At 37.3% G+C, this 27,124-nt stretch overlaps 1 protein-coding gene across 1 annotated transcript; it reads right to left on the bottom strand.

Moving 5' to 3' along the window:
* Nucleotides 1-4,476: 4,476 nt before the first annotated feature.
* On the bottom strand, nt 4,477-6,533 carry LOC148073662 (leucine-rich repeat-containing protein 4C-like). The gene has a single exon (XM_087797590.1). It carries the CDS (start codon nt 6,480-6,482, stop codon nt 4,548-4,550), a length of 1,935 nt encoding a protein of 644 aa, XP_087653716.1. The 5' UTR covers nt 6,483-6,533; the 3' UTR covers nt 4,477-4,547.
* Between the last annotated feature and the right edge of the window lie 20,591 nt (nt 6,534-27,124).

The following is a 27,124-nucleotide window of genomic DNA, read 5'->3' as shown; positions in this document are numbered from 1 at the left end:
TAGACACCTTTTCTGTCACAAAAAAACAACAAATTATGTCTTCAGTGTCTAAACTTTATTTTTTATCCTATTATATGTCTGTTTTTGGAGTTATTTTCACTAAGCTTTTCACTGTATTGTATTGATTATTAGTAAATCGAATGACGAATCAAGCTCAGATCATCATCATGAGCAGGTATGACGACTTGGATCAATGGTAAATACACAATAATGTTATTTAAAAAGTTGAAACGCAATGCAGAGAAGCTTACCTTTTTAAAGTCATAAACTCAAGCAAATACGTTTTACTTTCTCATTAGGAAATCACAATATGTAATTAAATAAAAACATGATTTAAAAAAGTCACCAAAAACACTAATAATGCAAAAAGTTTTGAAATTGTTAGATTAGAGATATTCAAGTGATTTTCAGAGACACATTGATGAAATTGTCCATTTATTACTATTATTCATATTAGAAATTGTCAAATATATCACAAAAAACAAGATAGTTTTATATATATTATGTATGTATATAAAAAAGGATTTTCTTTACATTTTAGACAGAATAACGTTTAATAATCTTTTCTATAATCAAACCTCTGCAGTCATAGATGTGTGCAGGGGTGGCACATACCACTAGCATACACAAGTATGTGCTGGCATGAAGCAGCCATTCATTTAGCCTGCCCTCCGGAGCAGAATAAATAAGAAAATGAGTAGTTTAATGGTGCATTAGCGAGGAGCCGGTGGAGCGGGCCTGGGGCTGTTTTTTGAATAAAGTGTCACACACTTGATGGAGCGCAATTGAAGGCATTATATATTGTAATGAAATGCATCTTTAAAAGAAGGCTTGAATGCCTGCTTTGCATTATAAGCTTAGTTGTGGGTTGAAAATTCCAATTTTCTCTCAGCATTTACTGTGTGAGTTTTCCACAACAAGTTGTCCTCCTTCGACTTAACCGAGCTTCATTATCTTCCTTGTTCGATTCTATCCAAGGTCACTCTGATTTACACATCTTTAGACTGTGTCCCTTTTATTTTGATTTCTATGTTTGTTTGTGCTGGTCAAAGGTGGTTTCCTTCTTGCCGTCGGACCTACCTGATACGCTTCCTTGAAATCATCGGAATTTCTTGTAGTCTTTTTCTCTGAATCTCAGGGTCTGTAATGGAAGGCCACAGTCCACCTGCAAACATATACTCTTTGGGATGTTTAAACCATTCCATCTGTTGCAACTTGATGTTCAAGAGGGAAAGAAATTAACTGACTGATGATTCAATCATCGGCTACAGCAATCGCAAATCCCTCTACAAGTTTGGCCTCGTCATTGTCCTCGTCATTGTTATCCCGTGTTAAAGAAGCAGGACAGATTTTTGCATGGCGTCTTTCTTTGAATAGCATTACATTAATTAGGAATCATGTTATGATCATAACAACAGTCACAATTATATTTTTCTCTGTAGTTCATTTTCAGATAGAAACCTTTTGTTGGCTCTGATGAGTAACGGGATCTGTAACGGTGGTGAAACAATGAAGTAGTTTGAATGGTCAATCAATGGAATTAGGGAAAAAAAAATTTGTAAGCAAGAACCTGAGACTGTTTTTTTTTTTATTCTAATGGCTTATTTTGACAACATTCTCCAAACCTTACTTAGCCAAGATGATGAGATAGCAAGTCATTGAAAAAGTAAGGGAGGCATAGCCACTAACATTATTCAGAGATCTTGATGAGACTCCAGTTTACAGGAATGTCTGTGGTAGAAGAAAGTCAAGAGAAGGAAGCACTGTATATCATTTACTTTTCCATGAGACCTGATAAGAATCCTTGATTCTGAGCTTGCTGGCCTGAGCAAGAGAAGAGTAAAGGTCCCTTTAGGACAAGCATAGAAGGAATGTCAGGAGTGAGATAAGATTTTGGATTAGAAAATCAGCTAATTGATCAATAAAGGAAACTAACAACGGAACAACCTCATTAATTAAAGGACGAATGAGGACAAATATGATCCCTTAAAACGATAAAAATCGACGTTACCAAGGTCACCAGTTTAAATCACATGTAGTCTTGCATCTCGAATGGCATTTTCATTAGCGGTAATATTGGAATTGAATCACTTTGTATAAGCAAGACTTGTCTCCAAGAAAACATAACACAATTAAAATACTTTTCATTTGATGAAATCTAGGAATTTTATTGCTTTGTATACGTGACACTTTTCTTTAAGAACAATAATACAATTAAAATACTTTTCATTCTAATTATTCTTCAAATTTAATCACTTTTTATCAGCAGCACTTTTCTTTAGGAACAATAATACAATTAGAATACTTTTCATTTGATTTAATCTTGGAATTTAATCACTTTGTAGAAGCAACACTTCTCTTTAAGAACAATAATCAAATTAAAATCCTTTCCTTCGAAGTAATCTATGAATTTCATTAGGTTTATCGAAACAGACTTTCGATTAAAATTGTTTTTTTTACCCCCTATTGATTGTATCACCTTTCTTTAATCAAATATACCTCCGTCCAAAAGGTTCTCCAATCCGTCAGCAACTTATTTGAATCCTACTTAAACAACATTTTCAGGACTACATAATGATAGGAAAAAAAAAAGATGATTCTAAACCCCTTTAATAAATAGAGAAAGGAACAGCATAAAATGAGAAACACACGATACAGAAAAACAGCAATAGTTTATTTTAACCATATTTTGTGTATGTACTACAAACTCTGGTCTCTATAATCAAACCCAATATCGTTTAAAGGTTGTGAAAGAAGGTTGAAGTTGAAATCAATTCTCTACTTGTCACTTTAAGAGCAGGATGTGGCACTTAAAATAAATTAAATGTAAAAAAAAAAAAAGATAAAATATATTTATTTATTTTTTTGTACTTCCAAATGCATTTTTTTTTTATAGAAATCTACTAACAGCAGAGCATTCACTCTCGGAAAGAAAAGTGAAAACAGTTCTCATAAAAATATTTTACAAATATGAGTTTTGCTAGAAGCTGACAATAAACCTCCAGCTAAAGGGGAAATAAGTCCACACGAATGTAAAGATTGCAATTGACATGACAGACATAACATAATAAATGACATAGATAAGGTTGTACGGTTTGTGCCAACTCCATATGAGTGAAAAAAAAAAGCATAAACTGCATTGTGCAGGCAAAGAACAGAGTGTAGAATTGTTGCAGTGACTTCACAAATCAGGTTTTCATTTGGCACAAAAGTACATGACTTTTCATTGCAAATTGTTGTTTAAAAAAACAAAAGGTTTGTCACACCTAAGCAAAGTATATTTGGAATAAGTAATGGGGTAAATAGTGGTGCCTAACTGTTATCCATTGAAAGGAGAATTCCAAGAAATACTATCCTTCGATACTTAATGCATATTTGGTTAGTTTGAAATATTCTAGCAAGATGATGAAAGTATCACTGCCTGGAAGCAACATCATTCATTTGGGATGCACAAGCGATGAATTTAAACCCCTCTTGTTTGTGTGGAATCTAGATTTATCAAGACTTTGATTTGTGAGAGACTCTTTGTTGTTACCAACCCGAAAAAAAATACACCAATTCAATTGGGCATTGGGCTGAAAGAGAAGACAGGTTCAGTACTAACGTCTGCTTGATGTCTGTGCCCGGACATTCACTCCTGAACCTGTCGTAGCTCAGGGCCAACAACGGAGGTTTGGCCGACCAGAAAACGAACCCGGGGTTCAGATACTGCCCAAGTGGAAATGTGACACAATCAATCTGCTCACCAGCTTTATTAAAAATGCTTTTCTCTCTGACAACTAACAGACCTGCAGAGGACAGAAATGCACTGCTTATAATATTGAAAAGAAAAAGGGCAAAATGGTCTAATGTATTGTAATATAATGAATAATGTAATATTGTTTTCTTTTGTAGCAGTTCAAAGCACCCGGAAGTAATGTATATTTTTGGTAATTATTTTGCTCCCAAATGAATGAGCTTCATGCTGACATTTTTGCAATATTTTGCATCATAAATAGCGGTGAATAATTTACTTTAAATAAACGATGAATTCAATTAACCATGCTTCTCTCTATTTGAACTTAAAAATATGATTTGCAGTTTCTTTTACCCACTATTTAATGAGAGGTATATGAAAAATTAGTAATTATAACTTAAAAAAAGATATAAACAACCGCTTTATCCAGGCTGACTTCTTTTGTGTGTGTGATTTGTTTTGAAAAAACACTTAAATGACATTAAGAAAAAAAAAGAAAAGAAAAATAGAATGCAGAATACTTTTACCTTGATATAACCACAATATTTTTTTCTTAAATAAATAACCTTTGTTTTGTAAAGACACTTTTTGAAACAGTAGACATATCCTAATTACCAAAGTCATTGAATAAACACCACCGACCATTGTTAAGCTAGTCACAGAAGTCTTTTCATCCGTTTCAAGCGACAACACAGTCCGAAAATGAACTGTTAGTGAAGTCCCTTCCTTTCATTTTCATATTTCTTTATTCAGATCTTCTGTTGTCTTTATAATGTCTCATTTTGAAAAGAAAAATAGAAAAAAAAAGAGTTCAGATTTGGGTCTCTTGTACATTGTCTTTAGAGCTGGCCCGGATTAACAAAGGTTCGTGCACTGAGCTGTGTATGGAGTTGAGAGCAGCCGCATGGTTGTATGCTGATTTATAAGCATTATAGTGATTGAGGTGCTCATGCTCTAAAGGAGGTAGAGTCAGATGGCCCTCCATGCCTGGACCCCCTGTTACACAGTCCTCGTCCACGTTGATGATCTCAATAGTGCGCGTGGGGGCATGGTGGTTCTGCTGGTGGTGCTGTTTCCGCATTTTGTAGAAGATGATCAGCATGACGGCTGCCATGAGTGTGATGGCCACGAAGCAACCGATGATTATCTTGGTGGTCTTCATGACTTCGTCCAAACCGTTCAGCGCTCCCTCCGTCACCGGTATCGTGAAGGTTTTCTCCGTGGCCCTGGTAGAAACCGTGGTCCGGACCGTCGTGGTCGTGGTGGAGGTGGGTGAAACGGCCTCCCACATTCCAGCCGAGGTGGTCGGACCCACCTTCTGCTGAACGCCGGTGGTGAAGCCTTCGTAGTGGGGCATCTCTATCGTTTCCACCGTCACGGTGGTGAAGTAGCTGAAGCCGCTGTTCTCCGTCGAGGACACATTGAGGGTCGCGGATGCCGTCGTGTTGCCGGCTGAGTTGCTGACCATACAAGTGTAAGTGCCAGTGTCCTGCATGGTTACGTTGGTGAAGTTCAGAGTACCATCGTTTAGCACAGAGATTCTGACCTTGTATGCACCGTGTGTGACGATAGAACCATTTGGTGTGATCCAGCTCACCGACGTCAGGGAACTCGCTCTACATTTTAACTCGGCAGCGCTTCCTTCGGTGACGTTTAAGTCGGTGGGGGGATCCACGATGACTGGGGCGTAACAGTGAAAGTAGTTCTGGTCCAGTTCACCGATGTATCGCCCTTTGTGATGGGTCGGCGAGCTGCAGCGTGCACAGCAACTGGTGTTGGCGGGAACCATTTCTTTAAGCCACCAACTTAACCAAAGGATGTCACAATTACAGTTCCACGGGTTGTGATGCAAGTGCACCCTCTCCAGGTGGTGCAAAGGAGTAAAAAGATCATGGGGCAAGAGGGTGAGGTTATTATGGGCTAAGTTGAGCTCCACTAGTGACTGCAGATCATCGAATGAGTTCCTTTCAATGGTCTGGATCTGGGCATGCATCATCCAAAGCTTTTGCAGATGGATCAGCCCTTTAAAGGAGCCAGGCCGGATGATGGATAACTGGTTCCCTGACATCTCCAGTTCATCCAGCCTCACCAAGGGAATAAGGTTAGGGATTTCCTTCAGGTTGCACATTCCAAGATTTAAGTAGCGAAGATTGCTTAGCCCTTCAAAGGCTCCCTCTGATATATACGAGAGCCGTTTGAGCTCCCCAAGGTCCAACCGTCGTAATGAGGGCACTCTGTTGAAAGCATAGGAAGGAATACTCTCTATGGGATTATTCCTCAACCAAAGCTCCTTTAGTTTAGACAGGTACTCAAATGCCCCATTTGGGATGGTAGTGAGACGGTTATCAAAAAGCTCCAAGGTATTGAGGTTGGCCAGTCCATTGAAAGCTCCCAGCTCGATCTTGCGTATGTGGTTTTTACTCAACTGGAGAATTTCCAAGTGTCTGAGGTGCTTGAAACTGTCCACCTTGATAACCTGTATGAGATTTTCTTGTAAATTCAGGTAGCGCGTGTTCGTCGAGATGCCATCCGGGACCTCGCGTAGACTCCGACGGGTGCAGATGACTTTGCTGAATTGGTTACTGCAGGAGCAGACAGAGGGGCACGTCTGTGCACGGACCAGTCCCGCCACTACCAGCAGCTGGAGGGCCAGAAGCAGCACAAATAAAGGGTCGGACAAGGCCCGGTTCCACCTAGGACCTCGCATCGTCTGCTGCTGCTGGGAGTAGCTCATCTTGTGTAACATTCATAATTCACTGACACGTCATCCACTCTTTGGAAAGAGGATTTTGGCCAACTGTAAGGAGAAAGAAGAGAAAATAAAATTAGGTGAATGTTTTAAATTTGGTTCTAGTATAAAGCAGCAAAAATACCAAAAAAATGTGTTGGTATGTATTGGTCAGACTATAGTCAGTGTTTTATTACCTCCACAGATTACATTATTTCAGCGTTATGTATCATGGTAACTCTGGTGAATGAATGTTTTTTGATTAAATTTTGATATATTTCCTTTTTATAATGGAGAAAAAACAAATTAATGTAATTTGGTTTATTTATATTTGGGTTATTTTTCATTAAACAAAAATGCTGATCCCATTCAGGGCTCCTAAGATTAAACAAGAAAATAAAATAAATTATAGATATATTCTATTAGTTCTGTTATTATATTTTCTTCCATTATTTTCTTTTCATGTATTGTAAATCAATTTAATTACAAAAAAAAAAAGTTTTCTTGGGATCCTTGGCCAAGGTATGGGCTGTTTTACTGCTTTAATAAACAATAGTTATTGGAGTTAAAAAGAAAATTAGACTATGAACGTGTGAAGTCAAATTCAGCTTTTTAGAGTTATTTTTTAAAGCAAGATACTTGGCACTGTTTGCTTAGCAAGCAAGAGGGGCTTTAATGAAAATTTTAAAATAAATCTCTGGCTTATTGAACAGAAAACACTCTTAAAAAAATAAATATTCGCGAAGCTTCATTTTCCTATACCTACGAGCATCACAATGACCTTCATAGAAATGCACTCATCAGTCGGGGAGCGCCAAAGGGAATACCATGTAACGGCTGAAAATCAAACAAACATACATGCACATATATGTTAATATAAGAGGGGGGGGGGGAAAAAAACATTGTACAAATGTGCGACGGTCTGATCACATCAGAGCAGCAAGCGATGAAGCTCCCTGCAGACTCTTCATGCACTCAACAACAAATTCACTGCAACGATTCCACAGCATCCACACCTGCAGTGGTGTGAGTGGTCCGTGTTTTATTGATTCATAATGAAAAGGATTGAAGCTGAAAGAGGCTTAAGGGAGGAGACTCACGTGGCACACTTTAATACTTATATCACGTATGCAACTGGATCAGGTATTCGTTTAGTCCCTTTATTTTCCTCTCAGTCATTGAAATACATAAAGAGACATAATGTGGTGTTTGTTGGATTTGTTTGTTCATCATATAGTCATGATTTGTTTCTTACGGATACTGATCTTCATGTTTTTACAGGAAGGTTTTAAAATAATTTCTTGATTTCTTTGATTTAATTTCTTGTGATGTTCTTGCAAAAAATGAACTATAATGGTCAATTGAAGTAAGTAAGTTAGTAAAGGTTATTTGAGAGATATAGTGCTGGATAGAGCACGTCAACCTGAAGAATTTCACACGTAAACATCTTAAGCAGGATTACAGAATCTAATGATCAAGTTAAAGGCAAACCTCCCGATGGTTATTTATGGCTCCGCAAACTAGGTTAGCAGTATGGAAGCAATCGCTGATTACTTAAACATGCCAACTTCTAAGGTGACCCCATTACCCACCTGCCAAGTTGTCATCTAGGAGTAGTCGCTTCAATTTCATGTATGTAAGGTGAGAAGTTTTTTTCTCATCATTGCAAGCAAGATGTAAAAAAGGTTATAGGATCTGAGTCTTCTTATTCTGCAGTGTTTTTGTGTTTAAATGGGACGAGTACAGGGACATCCACACCTCCCCCAAAATAGCTAAACTCACAAGAAATTATAAAAAATAATTTAATTAAATCATTTCAAGATTTTTGTTTTTGATTTTAAACTTTTGGTTGAACTCAAACCTTGACCCTATGGAGAGGAAGTGCACATTTTTGACCAATTGAATTTCCATTAAAACATTTTATTTGTTTTTTTAAAGAGATTTAATTGTCTGCTTTCCTTGAAATACGTTTTTTACTTTTGTACGACTACATGACTTCACGAGTGAAATCCAGAACTTGAACTTGAACTTTATATGGTCATAACTTTCTTGAATCATATTTCTGCTGAGAATCGGAATGTTTACAGTAAAAATAACATCAACACAAGAACAACAACGACATGAATAATGACAACAGTAGCTACTGATGGTCTGATGAAGCTTAATGAAGCAGTGTCATTATTTCCAGAGCCCATTAGATGGCAGTCCCTGCACTATTTTCCTTTGTATCTAAAAACTGTTCTGACAAAACACTGAATCACATGTTTTTTAAACTGGTGGCGCCACCTACTGACGTCTAAACAGGGCAGAAAAAAGCCTTTAATTATTAAGTGTATGACTTCAGTGGTTGATTGTGAAAATAATTGGTGTATAATGTAAACTTATGCCTAAAATAGGATAAGATCATGTTTAAATATAAACAACAACCGAAAAGAGAAACTAATAAAAAACATGATTTGGACTTAAACATTTACTAAATAAAAATTAAAATACTGCAGAAGTGATCATTTAAATTAAGTTTAAATCTGAAGTTTTACTTTGTACAGCTGTGGGAACAGGATTCCAGGTTCAAAGTGTGTGCTTTAGGATCTCACTCCTGGATGTATAAGGTTAAAAAAAGACAGGAAAAATTAATCTGTGCAGTTTAAATCACCTTGAATTCACTCCAATGTTCCAGATAAGATACTGTTGGGATGTAAAACTTTTAGGACATTTTGGTGCAAAAGAAAAAAATCTACTATTCCTTCATGATCATATAAAAGGAGAAAAAAAAAAGAAGTAATTCTAAACAAATTTGTCTTCGATCTAATCCTTTAAACTGGAAGCTAATTACCGTGGAAAAGATTAAACTGTCACGGAGAAGACAGATGACTTCACCTGAGAAATACATCAGGTTATTAAAAAAATTCTAAGAAATGCAGGAAACAGCAGCCTTCACTTTCATAACGCACGGCACTGAAAGAATTATGACAGATTGTGGAATACGTATTTTCTTAAGACGGCATATGTTCTATTCTTGAAAAGGAGAGGGAGGCGGAGAAGAAGCGAGAATGAGATTAATGAGATATAAATCAAATCAGGTCAGTTCTTGATAATGCCAGAAAATCCTGCAACAGCTCCAAATATAAACCACAATCCTTTATGGATTTCAACGTGGGAGGGATACCCACCACATGCATCAAAAGCCATTTTTTCTCTCTTCCCTCTGTCTTCTTATATTAAGGCAATGGAAAATCGAGGTTTGCAACTGTTCAATTCTCCCGTTTTCGTATTCCACCTTTTAAAAAAAGTGCTTGGCTTTAACTTTTTAGCTTCAGTTAAATTGCACTGAACAGAAATGAGAGCATTTTTCTATTAGCTGTTGGTATGAAGTTGCTCTAGTTCTTTTTTCTTAAAATGATTACTGTGAAGTGTTGATATTTAGATAATTTATATAAACAAGGTGCACATTTGTGATGGGCATTTTTTTTTTAAACATCATTAAAAAAAACATCCTGAAATAACATTTAATAACAAGTGATTGTCTGAGGTTGCCTAATGAAAGGCCATTTTTCATAGGTTACTAGGTAGCGCCTTATTATAAGAAGTACATGATATTTTAATAGAATAGCTGTTTTTCATGATGCTTAATCAACCCATCACTATGAATAACTACTTAAAAGATAACCAGTTGAGCAGAGGATCCACACGGAACAACCCCTGCTTTAACGAAAAAATAAACAGAAGCATAATCATTTGTTTTGGAATCACATTTTCCCTTTAAAAGGCAACTAATGTGTTGATTTAAGTGTGTCTCAAAAAGATCTTGGGCTCTATTGTACTCTTCAGTATGAGTCTGTTTGTACAAAACTCTCTTATTTGAAATATATACAATAGAACATGTACTTAAGCCCCACTAAAAATACTTTTCTGGAGATAAAATCTAGTTTAGCCTAACCACGCCCACTCTGCTGTAATTTTGTCAAGAATTGAAGATTGTCACTGCCTGTTACGATCAATCTCAGAAGTATCCGCCTCCGAGGTACTTGTATAAACAAAGCAGGGTGTGATTACAGCTGGTGGTAGGAGGAGTACTCCACTTTCGTAACCTCTTGTTCGCCAAGATTTCAGACAGGGGAGAGCTTTATAAGTAATAACTTCAAAACATCGTCATGATGAGGGACTCACTGCATCTTGGAGAGGAAGACTTCAACATTTGAGACATGAAAGTCAGGAAAGTTAGGTTTACACTAGGGATGGTCTGATGAAGCTTCATGAAGCAGTGTCATGTTGTTTAGAGGTCAGTAGGTGGCGCCATCAGTTTAAAGAGTATGCATGTTACATTAGAACAGTTGTTCAAAACACAAGGAAATAGTGTAGAGACTGCCATCTAGTGGGCTCTGAAAATAATAATAAACAAAACAATATGTATATACATTTTTTTTTTATTTCTTCAACAATTGGTTTAATGTTGAACTCTCTATCTACTATTTTAAGAATGCTCTTCACTACATAACTTTGTCTGGAGTGGTTGGTGAGTGACTTAAAAACAGTGTTTTTATGTGAAGTACTGAAAGACCAGGCAGATAAAAACAGAAACTGTCACTACTACAAGAGTCTTTTTCTCTTTCTTTGTAAACAAATATACCCTTAAGAAATTGGCAATGACTAAACTGAGAATTCACGACACTGCAGCTTCACTTTTCCAGTACTTGGTGCCAGACACATATTTTTTTTAAATACTAAAGATTACTCTTTAAATTTCACTCTTTTGTAAATTCACCAAATTGTGTCAATACTGGTGTCCTTAATGGCCCTATCTCACTTATAAATATAGCTAAAAAAATAGCAAATATATACGATTTTTTTTTATGACAGCATAAAATAAAAGGTGATATTACATATTATTATTAATTTAAATATTGAGTATTTTATTTTGAAGGATATGCTATTAGGCATCCCAATTGACTGTATTGCAATTGCTATATACACCATTTACAGTCCTGCAAGTTTGCACCTTCATTTATTTAGTGTGTGCAAAATGATTTATTAAAGCTGACATCTTAAATTTTCATCAACTGAAAAGGTCAGTGGAAAAGCAAGATGTCCTCAAAGTTCAAATGAGCTGCCGTAGCTTGTCCCTCTCGTGCTAATATAGTAGTGATCCATTAAAAATGCATGACATGATTAAAAAAAAAAAAAAAAAAAAAATAGAGTGAGGAAAGGCTGTCTCAGTCTTAGCTGACATGTGCTGACTAATTGTCAGCTGCCAGTTCTCTTCATGTGCTTAAAAATAAACGGCACACGACGCGCCTCATCCGATCACTTCTGTTTTACCCAAACTGAGTGAGCGAATTACAAAAAAAAAAAAAAGAAAGGCAATCCCCACTGTAGCTCTTTTTCTGTCTTTTGTTTTTTGCCAGCCAAGTGCAACAGACACGCTGGGTACTTAGCTGCTAACTATCAGAGTGAAACAAACTAACAGCTGCTCTTCTGCCCACAGCCTGACATCCTTCCACTTGCTCACAGCTTGCTTGTATCATCCAAAAACAAGATGGTGAGACAAATCTGATTCATTTTTTACAAACACTTTATTTAGTCAGAAATCACAGCCCATCAAACTGTGTTTAGAAACCCGTCATCCCAGAAAAAGTGGTTCGGAGGATGGAACGTGATCCAGTGGAATTCTGTTAATTATTATCCTTAATGGCCAATAATTATCCGTTTAATTTGATTCTACACTTTTATTACAGGAGTGACAACGCTCCGGCTCCATTCGTTTATGTCGTAATAAACGTCTCCTGGAAGGTAATTCTTTGTACTGACCAGAGCCGGGTGTCACCAGATCCTGATGAGGACAGTGCATCATTACTGCAGGTCATCCCGCTTCTGTCCAGGTGCCGGTCACTTCTGCACCGCCACAGAGCAATTTGCCCCTCATCTGAGTCAGAGGATGACCCCCAGGCGACTCATTCTCCTGATTAATGAGCCACAGTAATTTCAATTGGCCTCTTTGGCCAGAAGTGCCTGACCAACAGACCCGTTCAGTGCTGCAGGCCTTGGAATTAGACACAAAGAGGGCTGCACTTTAATATTTCAGGAGAAGATCGTGCAAGGAAAAAAAAAGAAAAAAAAAAGGCCATTGTAGGATTGAAGTCTTTCTTCTTGTGGCATCATTCGATGTCGAGAAAATATGTCAGCTTGGATTTAAAAAAGCTGGTGATGAGAGGCATCTTAAAGTAATTGCAGCTAATGCAAGTCTTAAAATATCTTTATTATGACCAGAAAAGCACTTCTAACGGTAAAGAACGGCATCAACCTGCCTATTTTCACCAGTTTTGTGATTTGTTTATTTTATTGTTATCTTCTATAAGTTCTTTACTTAAATCTTTACTTTTCGATCTACATTATATGTTGCGAAACAACGGACTAAAAACTGATAACCAGGGTTGAATAAAGAAGGTTGTTTACATTACACAATCAGAATCGAAAACAGAAAAGGAAGAGGTGTGTACATTTGTTTGACCTTTACTTAAACATTTCTTAAATCTATTTGGAACTCCTGTAGAAACGTTTAAGTTGACTGAAAATTTAAAAAAAAAAAACGTTTTAGTAAATGATTTTCTGCAGGACAACCTCTCACAAACATTCCAAAAATATTTTAGAGCTCAGTACATGTGCTTTCTCAATTGTATAAGTTGGGTGATATTTCAATAGAATAGCATTTAAATTAAATGTACTTGGGCCAGGGCATTGGTTTTTTCAGTTTGCAGAGGAAAAAAAAAACTGGAGGGAATAATAATAATATTCATAATGATCGATTTTATTTGTATTGCACTTTTGGTCAAAATGGAATTTAATATAATCGAATATAATATTACATACAACATCTTTTCAACCACACCAAATTGTACCTTAACACATTCTGTGTCAAGCTTTTTAACAGCCTTTTTTTTTTTACCATTTACCAACAATAATGGCTTCACAAAAGATGAGTTCTTTCACAATCTTATTTAATTAATTCCTTTTTTTTAATATTTTGCAGCATGGGCTAATGGTGTTTGAGGGGATTTGTCATGGTGAGGAGATTTCATCATTAATGTTCAATAATAGGTAGAAAGTTGCAAATTATATTTTGTTTTTAGCAGATATTGGACCAAAGCAGTGATCCCACACTTTTAATTTAAAGTCAATTTTCAAGCCATCCAAAACAGTTTTACTCATAAAGTAACATTTAATGTTCCCACATTTTATCAAAATAGTTGTCTCGGAACAAACGAGAAACAATTTATTTATTTCTTTTTAAAAGCCCTATTCGTCAACGTAATTAAGCTTTTGTTTTTTTGGTTGTTTTATGTGTGACCTTGTCCTCATCCGGGCCGAGGTCCGTCGTTTGATAAGGACTGGCCTAGATACACTCATTTGTGAGAGGCGAAGCATTGCATAAACAATGTAGCGATAGATTGCTTCTGTAAAGCGTCCTCTGGATAAAAAGCAGAATTGAATACTTTTCAAGGGACCTGATGGTCTTTAATACTGCTCACATTCTGGTGTGGGGAGGAGGTCAGGGTGACTATGCATCACACGGAGTCTGACAGCTCCATTCAAGGGTCATTCTGAGGTTAAGAAGAGGGAACACACGGTTTAAAAGGCCCCGGAATGCCAGTTGAGTCTCAATCCTTGATGATAGATAAGCAAGAAGTTTCAGATGTATGTAAACCAGAAACAACACCGGCGGCTACAACTTCGTGAAAACGCATTCGATTTTAAAGTCTGCGGAGATTTGAGAGCATAAATCAATTTCCTTCAACGTAATTAACTTCAAATGCCATTCAAATCTCTTTGGATTGTCGCTCGACTAGCGGATACTTGTTTACTGATTTACTCAATCAATGTGATGTTGTTTTGTCGCAGACGTCGTCGCCCGAGTTTGTGGCGAACGAAACACCGGTGATATCTGGACGCCTCAGTTCCACTTCTCTGAACATGGGAATGATTTTCAGATTGGCTCGGTGTTGACATGTACAAGGACACGCGCTCGTAATGTCTTCTTGATTGATGTGTGCGTTTACCTGTGGAACACCGACGAGGCTAGGGGTCGACAGGAGATCTTTAAAAACAAGGCTCCCTATTGACGCGCAGACAAGCTGAGCCTAATCTCTAATAAAAGATGGTGGATGAGTCATTGAACGTTAACCAATAGGGCTCAGTCATTTAGAGGCATGAAGAAAAATAGCAAAAGAACAAAGCCACTGTAGCGTTGAGATAATAAAAAAGCAACTACAAAAAACTGTAATGATTTCCAGTTGAACGCATCTTTTATATTTTAATGAGGCTTTAATCTACATACTTTAAAGTATATTGAACTAAAGCAACCTGCCCGAGGAGTCTGGGAAGTGTTTTTCATTTTCTCGCTTTGTTAGAAACAAATAAATCAACATGAGGTATATGGTAGTCCCGCAAATGCAGTTTCAAGAAATTGTAGTTACACTGCTCTGACAATGGAGGCAGACAGTCATAATCTCCCCCAGATTTGTGTTCATCAAGGTACTTCCTGCCTTTCCCTCTACCTTCTAAGTTGTCGACAGTTGATGTGGGCATTTCTTGAGGGGGTTTGGCAGAGACCTAAAGATTTCTGAAATCTAACAAGCCCTATTTAAAAACCAGATGTTCTGTAGACCAGCATCAGCTCGTTATCCAGACCCACCAGGTATTTCCTGACACCTCCTTGTTCTTCCTTTTAGCTAGGCGAATCACGATACTTGTAATTCCTATTAGTTTGAGGTTTTTTGGTTTTGTTTTTATTTCAAATAAGTGTTTGCCTTGAGAACGACTGAGAACAATGGACTTTCTCAGCAGATCTGACTTGGGACACTGCATTAGTGCTTCTTTATCAGACCTTGTTTGTTTAAGAGATAACTTCCAGATATTCACAAGCTTCCTGCAGCTTTCTGGTTGAAACACAAGGGGGCTTTGCAAAACATACTAACCAACTCAACTGTTGTCCCTTTAATTTAAGTTTCAGGGTTAATGTCGGGGGCTTAAGAGCATGGAGAAAAATTACCATATTTTTAGATATCATCTTTAAATTTAACATATCACTTTGTATAAATCAGCTATCTTAAATAAACGTTTTAAGCTTATGTTTGGCTCTGGTTTGTGAACAGATATAGCAGCTCGGTGACATGCGTATTAAGAGTGGCTGGACAGTTTCAGGGACATGTCGCATGCACAAAAACCCCCCCGGCACATATGTGTTCTTACTTGCCAGCTCAGGTTCTTCTGAAAAAGTGTCTTGTCTTTGTCATTTTAACGTCCAGCGATCCACAATAATGGTTCTGAAATAACAAGAGAGAGAATAGAAAAGTTAAGATGAAGTTTATGAAACTATTACGAAAGACTAGAAGTGTGGGATAATGCAGACATCACCAGCCGACGGCAGAACGCATTTACAAAGACGACCAGGACAGAAAAGGCTGCGCAGAGAAAGAAACCAATATGGTTATTCTGATAGCAGACTTCTTGCTGTGCAGCTAAAAGAAGTAAGCACTATTTGTTTTGGTTTGAAGAAATACCGCCACAAACAAGATGACCCAAATCAGATCAGGAGCTGAGCACTTAAGTTTTACGACTGAACAGTTTGAGTTCACCTTAGATCCAGAGGTCTCTGCTGCTTTTTCTGTGACTTTAATCAGGCAAATTCGACAAGGACAGCATCACAGTGAGCTGGTTGAAGACAGAGAAGCTCATTACTCATAGGGCCAGAAGCAGCCGGAGCCATAAGACGCATTATAAAACACACACACCCATGCGGAGGGAGCGCAGTAAGATAAGGACACAAAACGGAGGAGACCCTCTGCGCTGAATAAATGATGGGGGACAAAACCACACAGCGATATGATTCCCCATCTCTCCCATCATCCATTAGCGCGATGCTGCATGTGAGGCCTTACAAGTCTGTTTGATCAATTGTAACATTATTGTGAGGATCTGCCTCGGCCGCAACCTCTGCTTCAAGATAACGCTCTGCTGAGTCAACTCGCTCATGTGGAGTATTTGAGGTTGTTTTTGAATTAAGATAGCAAACCCTCAAGGTTCTGCCCAGACAATAACACTGATGTTTCGGTATTTCTATCGCACAATGTCAACATGCACAGCTCCTGCGAAAACTGGAGCAGCAGCTGCTTTACTCCGCTGTGAGAGTACACATGGAAACCATTCAAGCACAGCATCCAGTTGCAGTTTGCACATCTCTGCGAGCCATTTATTCCATTTATAGGCGCCTCATTTCCTAAATATATGGCACAATAAAGCGTGGAAACACTCACCACAGTGCATTTGTTTCAGACTAGCGTTAGAGACACACCTGTTAAGATTCATATTCAAATGAATATGTCTCTTTTTTTTAAGTTATATTTTTAAGTTTGGAGAAACTAAAAATATTTTTGTATTCTGTACTACCCAACCTCTTGTCTCCTCAAAGAGCTTTTTAGTCAAAGTCCAGACCAAGGGGCAAAATAAGGCACGCCACATATGTCTATATTATCCTTAAATATAGATGCAATTATTATAATGACGATAAATGATGGGGTCCCCACCCTTTTTTTTGCACCGTGGACTGGTTTAATGTGGGCCTTATATCCATGGACCGACCTTCATACAAAAACCAATAGTTTACCGTAGTTTTTACTTTTGAGAAAAATTGATTGAAACAAGCATTTGAAGAGTCACCAGCTAATGTCACTTCAGAGAAAATTCAACCTTTAAAACAGTAGTAATCCGCAGAATAAAAAATTATAGAGATTAATATTATTTAATTATTACTTTCTTTCTGTGCGGCCTGGTAACAAATGCTTCACAGATTCTGGTCCCCGGCCTGGGGGTTCGGGACCACTGATCTAGAACAGGAAGATCGGAGGGACTTTTTGAAAGAGGTTGGATGTCTGTGATTAACCAGAATTGCAAAGGTACAATTTTCTTTGATTTTAATACTGGCCACGAAGAAAGAAATAACACTACAGTTAATACATTTGTTATTATTTAGATTTACAGCACATTATTTTAGACCTGCTATTCACAATTATAATGATAAGATAATGTGTCTTAAGAATGAATAGAATAGATAGATAATAAGAATGAGTTTTAACACTTTTTTTTTTAATATATGATCACTTTTTGAAAATTCTTATCATTGTTTGGGAATACAAAGCTTGAAAATATTTATTTTAAAACGTCTTTATCATGAACTGTATCATGCAGTTTCTTTGAAATCTTGACTTTCACTCTGACGAAACTTCATGAAACAGTGTCCTTTTTTTTGGATCCTTGGTTAAACATCACTGTTGTTGAGAGTGAAGTCAGATTCAGTTTTATTTGCCAGTGGGGTAAGAACAACACAGGAATGTGTTGTTTGTTGTTTCTCCAAGGATCCGTTGGAGCCACTTCTATGAAACTGGTGGCAAAAATAACCATTGATATTTCTGAAGAAGATGATAGTTGTGATTGATACAGCTTTGCCGTTTTGATCATTATCATCCTTGTTATTATCGGCGACATCAATATTGCGAACACTGGCTTCCTTCATCTAGCACAACACTGCATTGTTTCCGAAGCTGGTTTCGAGATCCTACTTCATAATGTGTCAGAAAGATTCATGGGTTTTTTAATTAAAAAGAAACGTATCACGCTCATAGCTGACCGTTCAATCTGTCAGGCACAGCTGTTGTTTTAGTCGTTTTTTTTGATATATGCATATCTGTTCGCACCAAAAAGAAAAACATCCCTCATCTTGGCTTGACATCCCGGCGGAGAACCTTTCTACTTCAGAACCGAAGTTTTGAGTTTAATTTCTTTCATTGACAGCATCAATACGACTGTAATAAGAATGTGAAATAGATATTCTGCACCGACATTAATCACGGACGTAGAATAATGACTTTAGAGCAACGCAATATTCGTCCCATCAGAATGTGTAATCGTCTTTGTCTGCTAATGATTAAAAATCTTTATTTAATATCCACTTTTCCAGTTGTGTATTTCATAGACGGGTGGTGCTTGTTTAAGACCTGAAAATTCTAACTCCCTATCCTCAAGATCGTAGCATCTTTGACCTTAGGTCACACTGCATCAAGCGTCGAAAATGGCCAGAAATGCATGTCAGGATATATCAATTGGCTTGCGCAGCCACTCGTTCAATTAAGTTCCCCGGGTGGGGGTGGACAGTGCGGTTTGAGTGCGGGCTCCCAAAGGAGCAGTAAGTGCTGAAATCAGCTCAGCTGCGCCTGCCATTTGTCATTATCTAATGGCAAATCTATCCATGTCTGGTAGGGTTCTCCTGCCAAACCTCATCAGTATATGATCGGACAGATGCAAACAGGCAAACTGAAGCAGGACAGATGTGATGACTCCGTGGATATAAGTATATCAATCATACTCCTCAACATAGTGATATTGTGACCCAGGTAAAGTGTGGCCCGGGGACAGAGTAATGTGGATTTTACAGCTAGAATTGTCAAATTTAACATTTGAAAAATCCATTTTCTGTGATGATTACGAGATTCTGTATGATCCACTGAAAGAGACTTAGAGCTCCCATGTGACCTGCTGTGAGAAGGGGGCGGGGGGTCTCTCAGAGACGGCTGTTGTATTAATTTCCTGATGAAGCACCAAGAGAGAGGAGAAAACTGGGAAATTTGTATTGACATGAACCAAAAATAAAAAGCACATCATCTGACATGTTCTGTTGACTGTTTTTCAAATTAAAACAACATTTTATGGGTATCATAATTAATTTGGTTGTTGGTCTCAATAATAGAAATTGTTTGAGGAATAACTAAACCTTTTGAAAACAGTATTTATATCCTCACATTATTTACACCAGATATACTACGCTAATATTAATACCGTTTGTTAGACTAGAAAAGAGATGTTACATCGTATTTTGTTAAAAATCTGAATATTTATATAGAACCAACTACAAAACAGGGAAGATTTTTTGTTGGTTGTGGTTTCTAGTGAAAGTGCGCTTGTTTTGTTTACCCAGCTGTCCAGGAAGGGTATCACATTTGCAAATAATACCTACATGTTACAAAAAAGGAAAAAATAGAGTAAGTCTATTTTTCAAGGTTTAGATATTGCTCAAAAACACTTCATCACAATAAGATTTTAAAAACACGTAAAAATGTAAATAACATTTAGTAATAAGTAATTAGAGCTTGAACCTGGAATTTCGGTGTGAGTACCCGAAATGCTCTATCTATACTGGCTGATGAAATGAACTTGGTAAACTATCAACTGTATGAATTCAAATATTTGAATGATCTTATATTTTTTTATATTTTTTACCATGTCATATCTAGTGACCTTTAAAAATAAAACAACGTTTTTATCAATCATTTTTCTTCGAAATCTGATCACCGAGTTTCACCTAATTTCTATAAACAATATACATATAAACAACGGTAATAATCTCTTAAAATGAAGTTGTTATTTGATTGCACTTTACAGACCTGATCTTGACCCTGACCCGTGCTTTAGGGGGGTTTCAGGGTCTCCAACAATGGGCGCTAAAACTCTCCCCTTACAGTTTTGTACAGCCTACACAAAGGGATGATGACTTACTGTTAAATAAAGGAAGCTAGAATGAGATCTACGGTCTATATAGGTTACTTAATGTCATATTAAACACAATGCTTAAATTCAAATGGTAGTTGTGTAATGTCATAATAGGCTACCTGTCAAAAAAAACATGCTAGAATCAGCTGTAAAAACTGATTTGAATTAGTAAAAATCTCCACTGAGCCACTTTTCAGCTGGCAGTAAACCAGATTAAAGGCTTTCCTGGTGTTCATCCATGCGTGCGTGTTAAATAAAATGTTAACGTCGTGTGGGGTAAGTATGATGAATTTCCGTGAATATTTACATCGACTTTTTCCACCCTACTCACAGGTACCATGTTGAGGCAATTTCAAATGAAACCTGCGGTTGTCACTCGCTATAATTGGCACACGAGAGCGGCAAGAAAACTGCTTAAATTGCTTCATATACTTCCTTTTCAAGGATGACACAACGCTATCTACAAGTCCGGTGGGATTATAACGGCTAAGAGCTGAGAGATAACCACTAAGCATGAATCAATAACATGTGCTCGACATATTATCCGGGGCCCGTTAGCATGTAGCTCTTAGAGGTACATGTCGCAGGAAATGCAGCTACTTGGAGGGGACGCCACACAGAAACCCAGCGCAGAGTGAATTAGTGTAATCAGGGGAGATATGCTATTAATATGTCTGATTAAGTGGCTGAATGAATTATCATTCGGAGCCCAATGAGATTTCTGGCTGAAAGGAGGGATGTGATCAGCTTTGGCGGGAAATGTTCAGCAGCAGAGGATGAAATAAGTAATTTAAAGCCTAAGAAATTTGGGTGTTTTTTATTTATTTTTTATCTAGTGGCCTGGCACGACCCGTAAGAAACACTTAAGGGTAAAGCAGTTACACTTAAGAACTTGAGAAAAAACATACACACAAAAGTGTGATATTAAAACTGATCAATATTGTATTATCAGTGTTTTTGTTTGTGTTCCACATTCAAACCACAAATGACACATCAATATTAAACATTTTATCTTTTGGTTCTGAAATGTAAAGAAGAAAATTATTGAAAGACATATTAGATTTCTGTACAAACAAGATTTAAAGGTGTGTTAAAAATGTGATCAGATATAAAATACTTCCATTTACAATTTAGCACATTAATCGACTCCTTTGACGAATAAATGTAGAAAAGAAAAAAAAAGGATTTTTTTTAATCTATTGTGGAGTGATGGGCTGATGCTGCCTTTAAAACAAATTGAAATGTAAAGAAAAACATAATAAAAATGAATAAAAAACAATTTATCTAAATTAGTATTTTTGTGTGTGTGCGTGCTTGTGTTTGTGTTTATCTGGTCTAGAGCTTAAAGAACATACTTAAAATAAAATCAACACTGATTTTACAGTTTGTTTGTGAACATCGTGACAGATTCACTTTTTTTTTTTTTTTTTTTTAGCAATTACCAATAAGAAAAGTCATTAATCAAGGTGTAAGCTTCCAATTATAATACTAATATTAAATAAGAGTTAATTAAAAACTATGATGTGATCCTTTAATTATGATAAATAGTACCTGGAAAAAAAAAACAGTTGGTTTTAGTCTCTAGGCAACAAATATCCACAGGATCCACATGATTAAGTTCGACAGCCTTGTCTTAGAATACAGTAAATGAATACGAGATATTACAAAAATAAACCGCGGTCTCATACACACACACTCTCACACTGACTCTCCTGGTAATACAGGTTGGTAGATTGGAATGAAAAGAGGAGATCAAGGGAATGTTAAATTGTGTGGCCTAGTTGTAAAATAACTTCTTATTCCTCAGCATATATTTGAGGACATTGGAAATACAGTGACATGAAAAAAAGGTTCTGGATTTGACTTGCAAAGAACTGTTGACAAATCCTTATTTTTAGAATTTCTTTAAAAAATGTTTACCTCATGTTTGATTTGACTATAATGTTGAAAAAAGCAAAAACATACTTTTTGTTTGGTTAAAAATATGCACACATCAATGGAAACCTGCTCTCTGTGTTGTGTTATTACACACAATGCAACATAATAACACAATAAGTTTGAGTTCAATATTATATTGGTCATTTTTTTCACATTACATCTGCTACTCAGCTTGTTTATCATTATTTTTAGCTCTAGCTAGCTTTCCTGAAACTCTAGTTTACCAGAGGTTATCACGGAAACTGGGCTGATATTATACAAAGAACGCTATTCTGAAAACAATCAGCTCCTTCATTACTTCAGCCCCGAGGTCGACAGAAAAAAGGGAAGAACTCAAATATGCTTTTTTTTTGTATTCTTAGAACTTGGATTTAGAAAGAGGCAAACAGGGACACAATTTATGAATAATGGTGGGGAAGAAAGGGAGAAAATCTGACCAGGGGTAGTTTCAGGAGACACAGGGAAGATGAAAGACAGAGACTTCATGGCTAGAAGAAGAAAGAGAGAAGCAAATTACAAATAGGAAAGCTCTTGAAATGTCTGACTCTCAAATGAAAGGCTGGCAAAGGCTCTGAAGGAAATGCATCAGAACCAATGTCATGCTAGTGTTTGGATACGAGGAGAATAAAAGTCGACTCTAATGTGCAAATCATTGGAAACACAACTGGTTTTTGATACAATAAGGAGCTCATTTCCTCACCTTCATGAAAAACAACTAGATTGACGTATTTTGTGTGCGGAAGAGAATCAGGTTGAATTTGTATGAAATTAAATGTAAAATTGAACGCCGCAAACTCACTGATCTATGAAACATTTGATGTTGAACTAAAAGTAAAATAAAATAGCTGCTAAATTAAATATTTAAATTCTGAAACTATCTATTTAAATCATATTCACTAGTGGTTACTTTGGTTTATTTTATTGCGTCAAATGTGTGATACAAATACTGATAAAGGAGTTTAAAATCACATTGTCAGTGTTTTTGTGTTCCACATTTAAACCACAAATGATGCATCAATATTAAATATTTAATCTTTTGATTCTGAAATATAAAACAGAACAAAAATAAATATAACAGTGCTGTAAAAACAGGATTGTGCTTTTATCATGAGGTAGATTTAAAAGTTAAATGCTGAAATTAAAAAAGACTTCTATTTACTATTTAGCATGTGAATTGACTACTTTGATGAATAAAAAACAAAACCTATTGGGATTTGACAAGTCTAGAATCCTTTTTAACTAATAGAAAAGGCAAGTAAAGCGTGTTAAAATAAATACAATACAATTCATAACAAATAGTCATGTGTTTCCTGAAAATATGCTTAGTGAGGGTTTTATATGTTGGGAATTTGATCAAGTGAAGGGAAATGGGTCACAAAGGGGGAAGAAGATGCCTATGAAATTTGAAATATGCCCAATTTTTTCTACTTTCGAATTGCAAAACAGAGACATTCCAATGTTGTGCCTTCATGTCAAAGTATGGCTACATAACACCCATATTATTCACAATGTGTGTCTTGTTTTGTGTCTTTAAAAATAGATTTCCTAAAAAAAAACGTCTGCAGCTGTGGACCTCGACAAGAACGAGATTTCTTCCTCCTCTCGGGCTCATTGTCAGTGATCCTAAGCGGATTTAAAATGCAATCTCAGGATAAATGGAAGTATTCATCGCAGGTATCGCAATTTAAAATGCACAGTGGGGCTATATTATCCATATGAAAATGTTAGTTGATATGGATACTTACTTATAATTCAGCAGATTAAGATGTAAATTGATGATAAAGTAAGGAAGTGCATAAAAGCAGACCTTATATCAAGTGGATTAAAATGCTTACCATCCGTTTTTCTCTCAACACCATATGTTATCACAAAGTGTAGGTTTAAAAAGTTTTGGCAGTATTTCTCTCAATCTGCATAAAAGCATATCAGAAATCTGGCCATGAGTCTTTGTTGACAAGGTCAATAACCCAGAAGCTCTCTGCCAATACAGCCTTTATGTTCGGTGGGTGGCACCGGTGGCTGTGATTCTTTGCCAGCCTTTTGCTTGCACAGGATGAAATTCTCAATTTAGGAAATACTTAGTTTTATCTATGTATTTGTTTCAAGTAGCTTTAGTAAGCAATCCACACAGGGCCTAGTCGATCGATGGCACACCCACATTTCTCTGCACTTTCTTGGTGTCCCAGAATTAAATAGAACATATTTTATTTCAAAAACTGTAATGGTACACAATGTTTATCCCTTCAAGATGCTGGTGAAATATAATGGTTTAAATTTAATCAAGGCTAAGCAGAGTCTCCAGTTCTATATGGGTACAAACAAAAGACTGGGTAAGGTGTAAAATTTGCCAATAATAGTTGTAAATGTAGTCATTTGTTAAGCGTTAGATAACAATTTATTTAAAAAGGAAATGAAGATTACTTCTTGCTTTTTGGGTCATTTAAGGTGAACTTGTAAGTAAGTAAGTAAGTAATTTGTATTTATATAGCGCTTTTCCAGACCAGGGTCACAAAGCGCTTAAACAATCAAAACAAAACTCAATAAAAATATATACTTTAAAGATCAAGATAACAGAGACCAACACAAGAGTCTCAGAAAATCAAGGAAAAGCCTGAACGAATAAAAATATCTTAAGATGTTTCTTGAAGGAGTCAGTACTTCTTTCAGAGCGTATATACAGTAGAGTCCTCTTTATGCAGTGATCCAATGTTAAAAAGGTTCTCGCGGACTAACACTAGTTAATAGTAAAAGGGTCAGCTACAGTTGTTTGATGCCGTATCATGAGCAAGAAGGTTGTCGGTTCGCTTCTAGATTGAGAAGGAGGCAACATGTGACCCTTCTGTGTGGAGTTTGTATGTTCTCCCCGTGTTGCGTGGGTTTACTCCAGGAACTCCGGGTTCCTCCCACAGTCCAAAAACACACAGAGGTTGATTGGGAACTTGGGGAAATTGTCCTTAGGTATGAGAGTGTTTGTGTGAATGGTTGTGTGTCTTTGTGTGCCCTGTGACAGACTGGGGTCCTGTCCAGGGTGTCCCCCTGCTTCTTGCCCCAATGAAACTGGGATAGGCTCCAGCCCCCTCCCGCATCCCACATAAGGGAAAAAGCGGTAGAAAACGAATGAATAAATTAAACCTTGCACCATTTTCAAACTGAGAGTGCCATCTAGTGGTCTTCAAAATTAAGACACTGGATCATGATACAGCATCAAACAACTAGTTACCACCATGAGACCATTCACCCAGCATAAGAAAGTGTGGCCTAACCTCACGTTCATGTCAATCTTTAGTCTTCAGACTCAGTGGAAGTGGATGGGTGGGAAGCACAGTGAGTGGGTGTCGCGTGAAGTTGTAGAACCATGGGTACGATAGTAAGTAGTTGTTATTTTTGTTCGACCACTGACGGCAGCTTGGCAGTTCCAGGCTTTGAGCGAACAGCCTAATGTAAAGCTACAACTGTGGAACTGCTCAAGGAGAGCAGAGGACATCACCTTGACACCGATACTTTTCGTTCCACTTTCCTGTGTCTCCTGACACAATGGTGGATTGTGATGTCATCACGTAACTTCCTGAATTATTACTTTTTAACCTGCTCTTTTTAAAATGATTTTCTCACCAGATCTGCTCAACCTTCCATCTAGCTTTGACCTTTTCAAGAGACTTCCATAAAATAAAGAATCCCGAAATATCTTATTCTAGGCGGAGTGATATGACGGAGGGATAATAATGTGGAAACACTAGCTTTCCCTAAGAGAAGAGCGATGCCATCGGGTTAGGGTATTTATTTTTCATCTGCTGATGGATGCAAAGGAGCACTGAGGAGAGTCCCAGTGGAATCACTGACTGAAGAGATATCCTCCTGGGCGACAATCTCCCTTCTCTTTCTTTCAACCATTCACGTTCACTTTCCATCTTCCTCCCCTTCAGATCTTCACCAGGGAGCTGCCACGCTCTCTCTGGGAAAGAAGAAGGGAAGGGAGCAGCTCATGCTCAATGGTATCTCCGGGTGTCTTCGCGTCGAATTCTATTCACGCTACATGTTTCCGGTCCGGAGTTTTCACCGACTTTGCACCGGTGCGTTGAGCTGACGCCGAACACTTCCAAGCTCCTCCCAGGGCTTCCTGTCTCTATGTGGTATGCATAGTTTCTTTTCCCAACCTTCCTCATTAACAGGATTCCCATCTCACTCCAGAGTCATTAAAGGAGCCACTTGTCCTCCCCCATCCCCTCTAGTGTTTTCCTTTAATCATTTGATTCCTCTGTTCAGTATGAAGCGACTGTGTGAATGTCTTAGGCTGACACCTTTACTCCACACGGACCTGGAGTGAAATATTGCGCGGCGGAGAAGTTGGGCTACATAAGCTCGCAGAAGCCTTTTGCATTGCCTGTTCTACACATCATTTTGTTGTCTTGGGAGTCCATGGAAGCCTTCCTTCCTGCTCCCCATTTCTCTTAATGAACAAAGGTGTCAAATGCATCCTTACATCCAGTTCATTTGGGAGGTTCACCACAGCTGCAAAAAGTCACTGTACTAAAAATAGGTGTGCTGGGGATACATGGAGATGATGGGAGACTCCTGTGCCTCCTTTGCACCACCAAATGAGGATGGAAGCCTTGTGTGAAGCAGGTTTTTTAAGTGCAAGATGAAAACGTTATTTAAGGCTCTTGTGATAGATTCCCGGAAAAAAGTGCTACAGTAAATCTTGGGACAAAGTAAACATGAAAACTCTCGTTTTAGTGGGTTTTGTAACTGATAAATAGGTTGAAATACGAGGCAAGTTTTAACGTAAAAAACGTTTTCACTGCAGGAATGAAAAATAAAAGTAGTTTTTTAACTCTTAATCCAGAGTAGGGTCCTCCTGGATGAGTCTCGTCTCGCGTCTGCAGGTAAATGAAGACACCGAAATAAGGCAGTGAAGCAATGAAGCATGAATATGTCACATTTATGTATTAACAAACACACTCTAGATAGAGTCAAATACTAAAGCGGATTCATAATCTGCCAATTGATATTAAACCTTTATTGTATTTTTATTGTCAATTGCAAGTCAAAATATATATAAATTAAGCATTTCCTCCATGTAAGAAGAGAGCCCAAACGTGTCCATATTTCAGTCTCTAGGCTTATTTAAA

The sequence above is a fragment of the Callionymus lyra genome, chromosome 8 (assembly GCF_982586985.1).
Source record: "Callionymus lyra chromosome 8, fCalLyr1.hap1.1, whole genome shotgun sequence".
Classification (NCBI taxonomy): Eukaryota; Metazoa; Chordata; class Actinopteri; order Syngnathiformes; family Callionymidae; genus Callionymus; species Callionymus lyra.
This window is presented reverse-complemented; position numbering and strand designations above follow the sequence as displayed.

Excerpts from the sequence above, each read along its gene's own strand:
- LOC148073662 (XM_087797590.1), bottom strand. The coding sequence starts at position 6,482 with ATGTTACACAAGATGAGCTACTCCCAGCAGCAGCAGACGATGCGAGGT.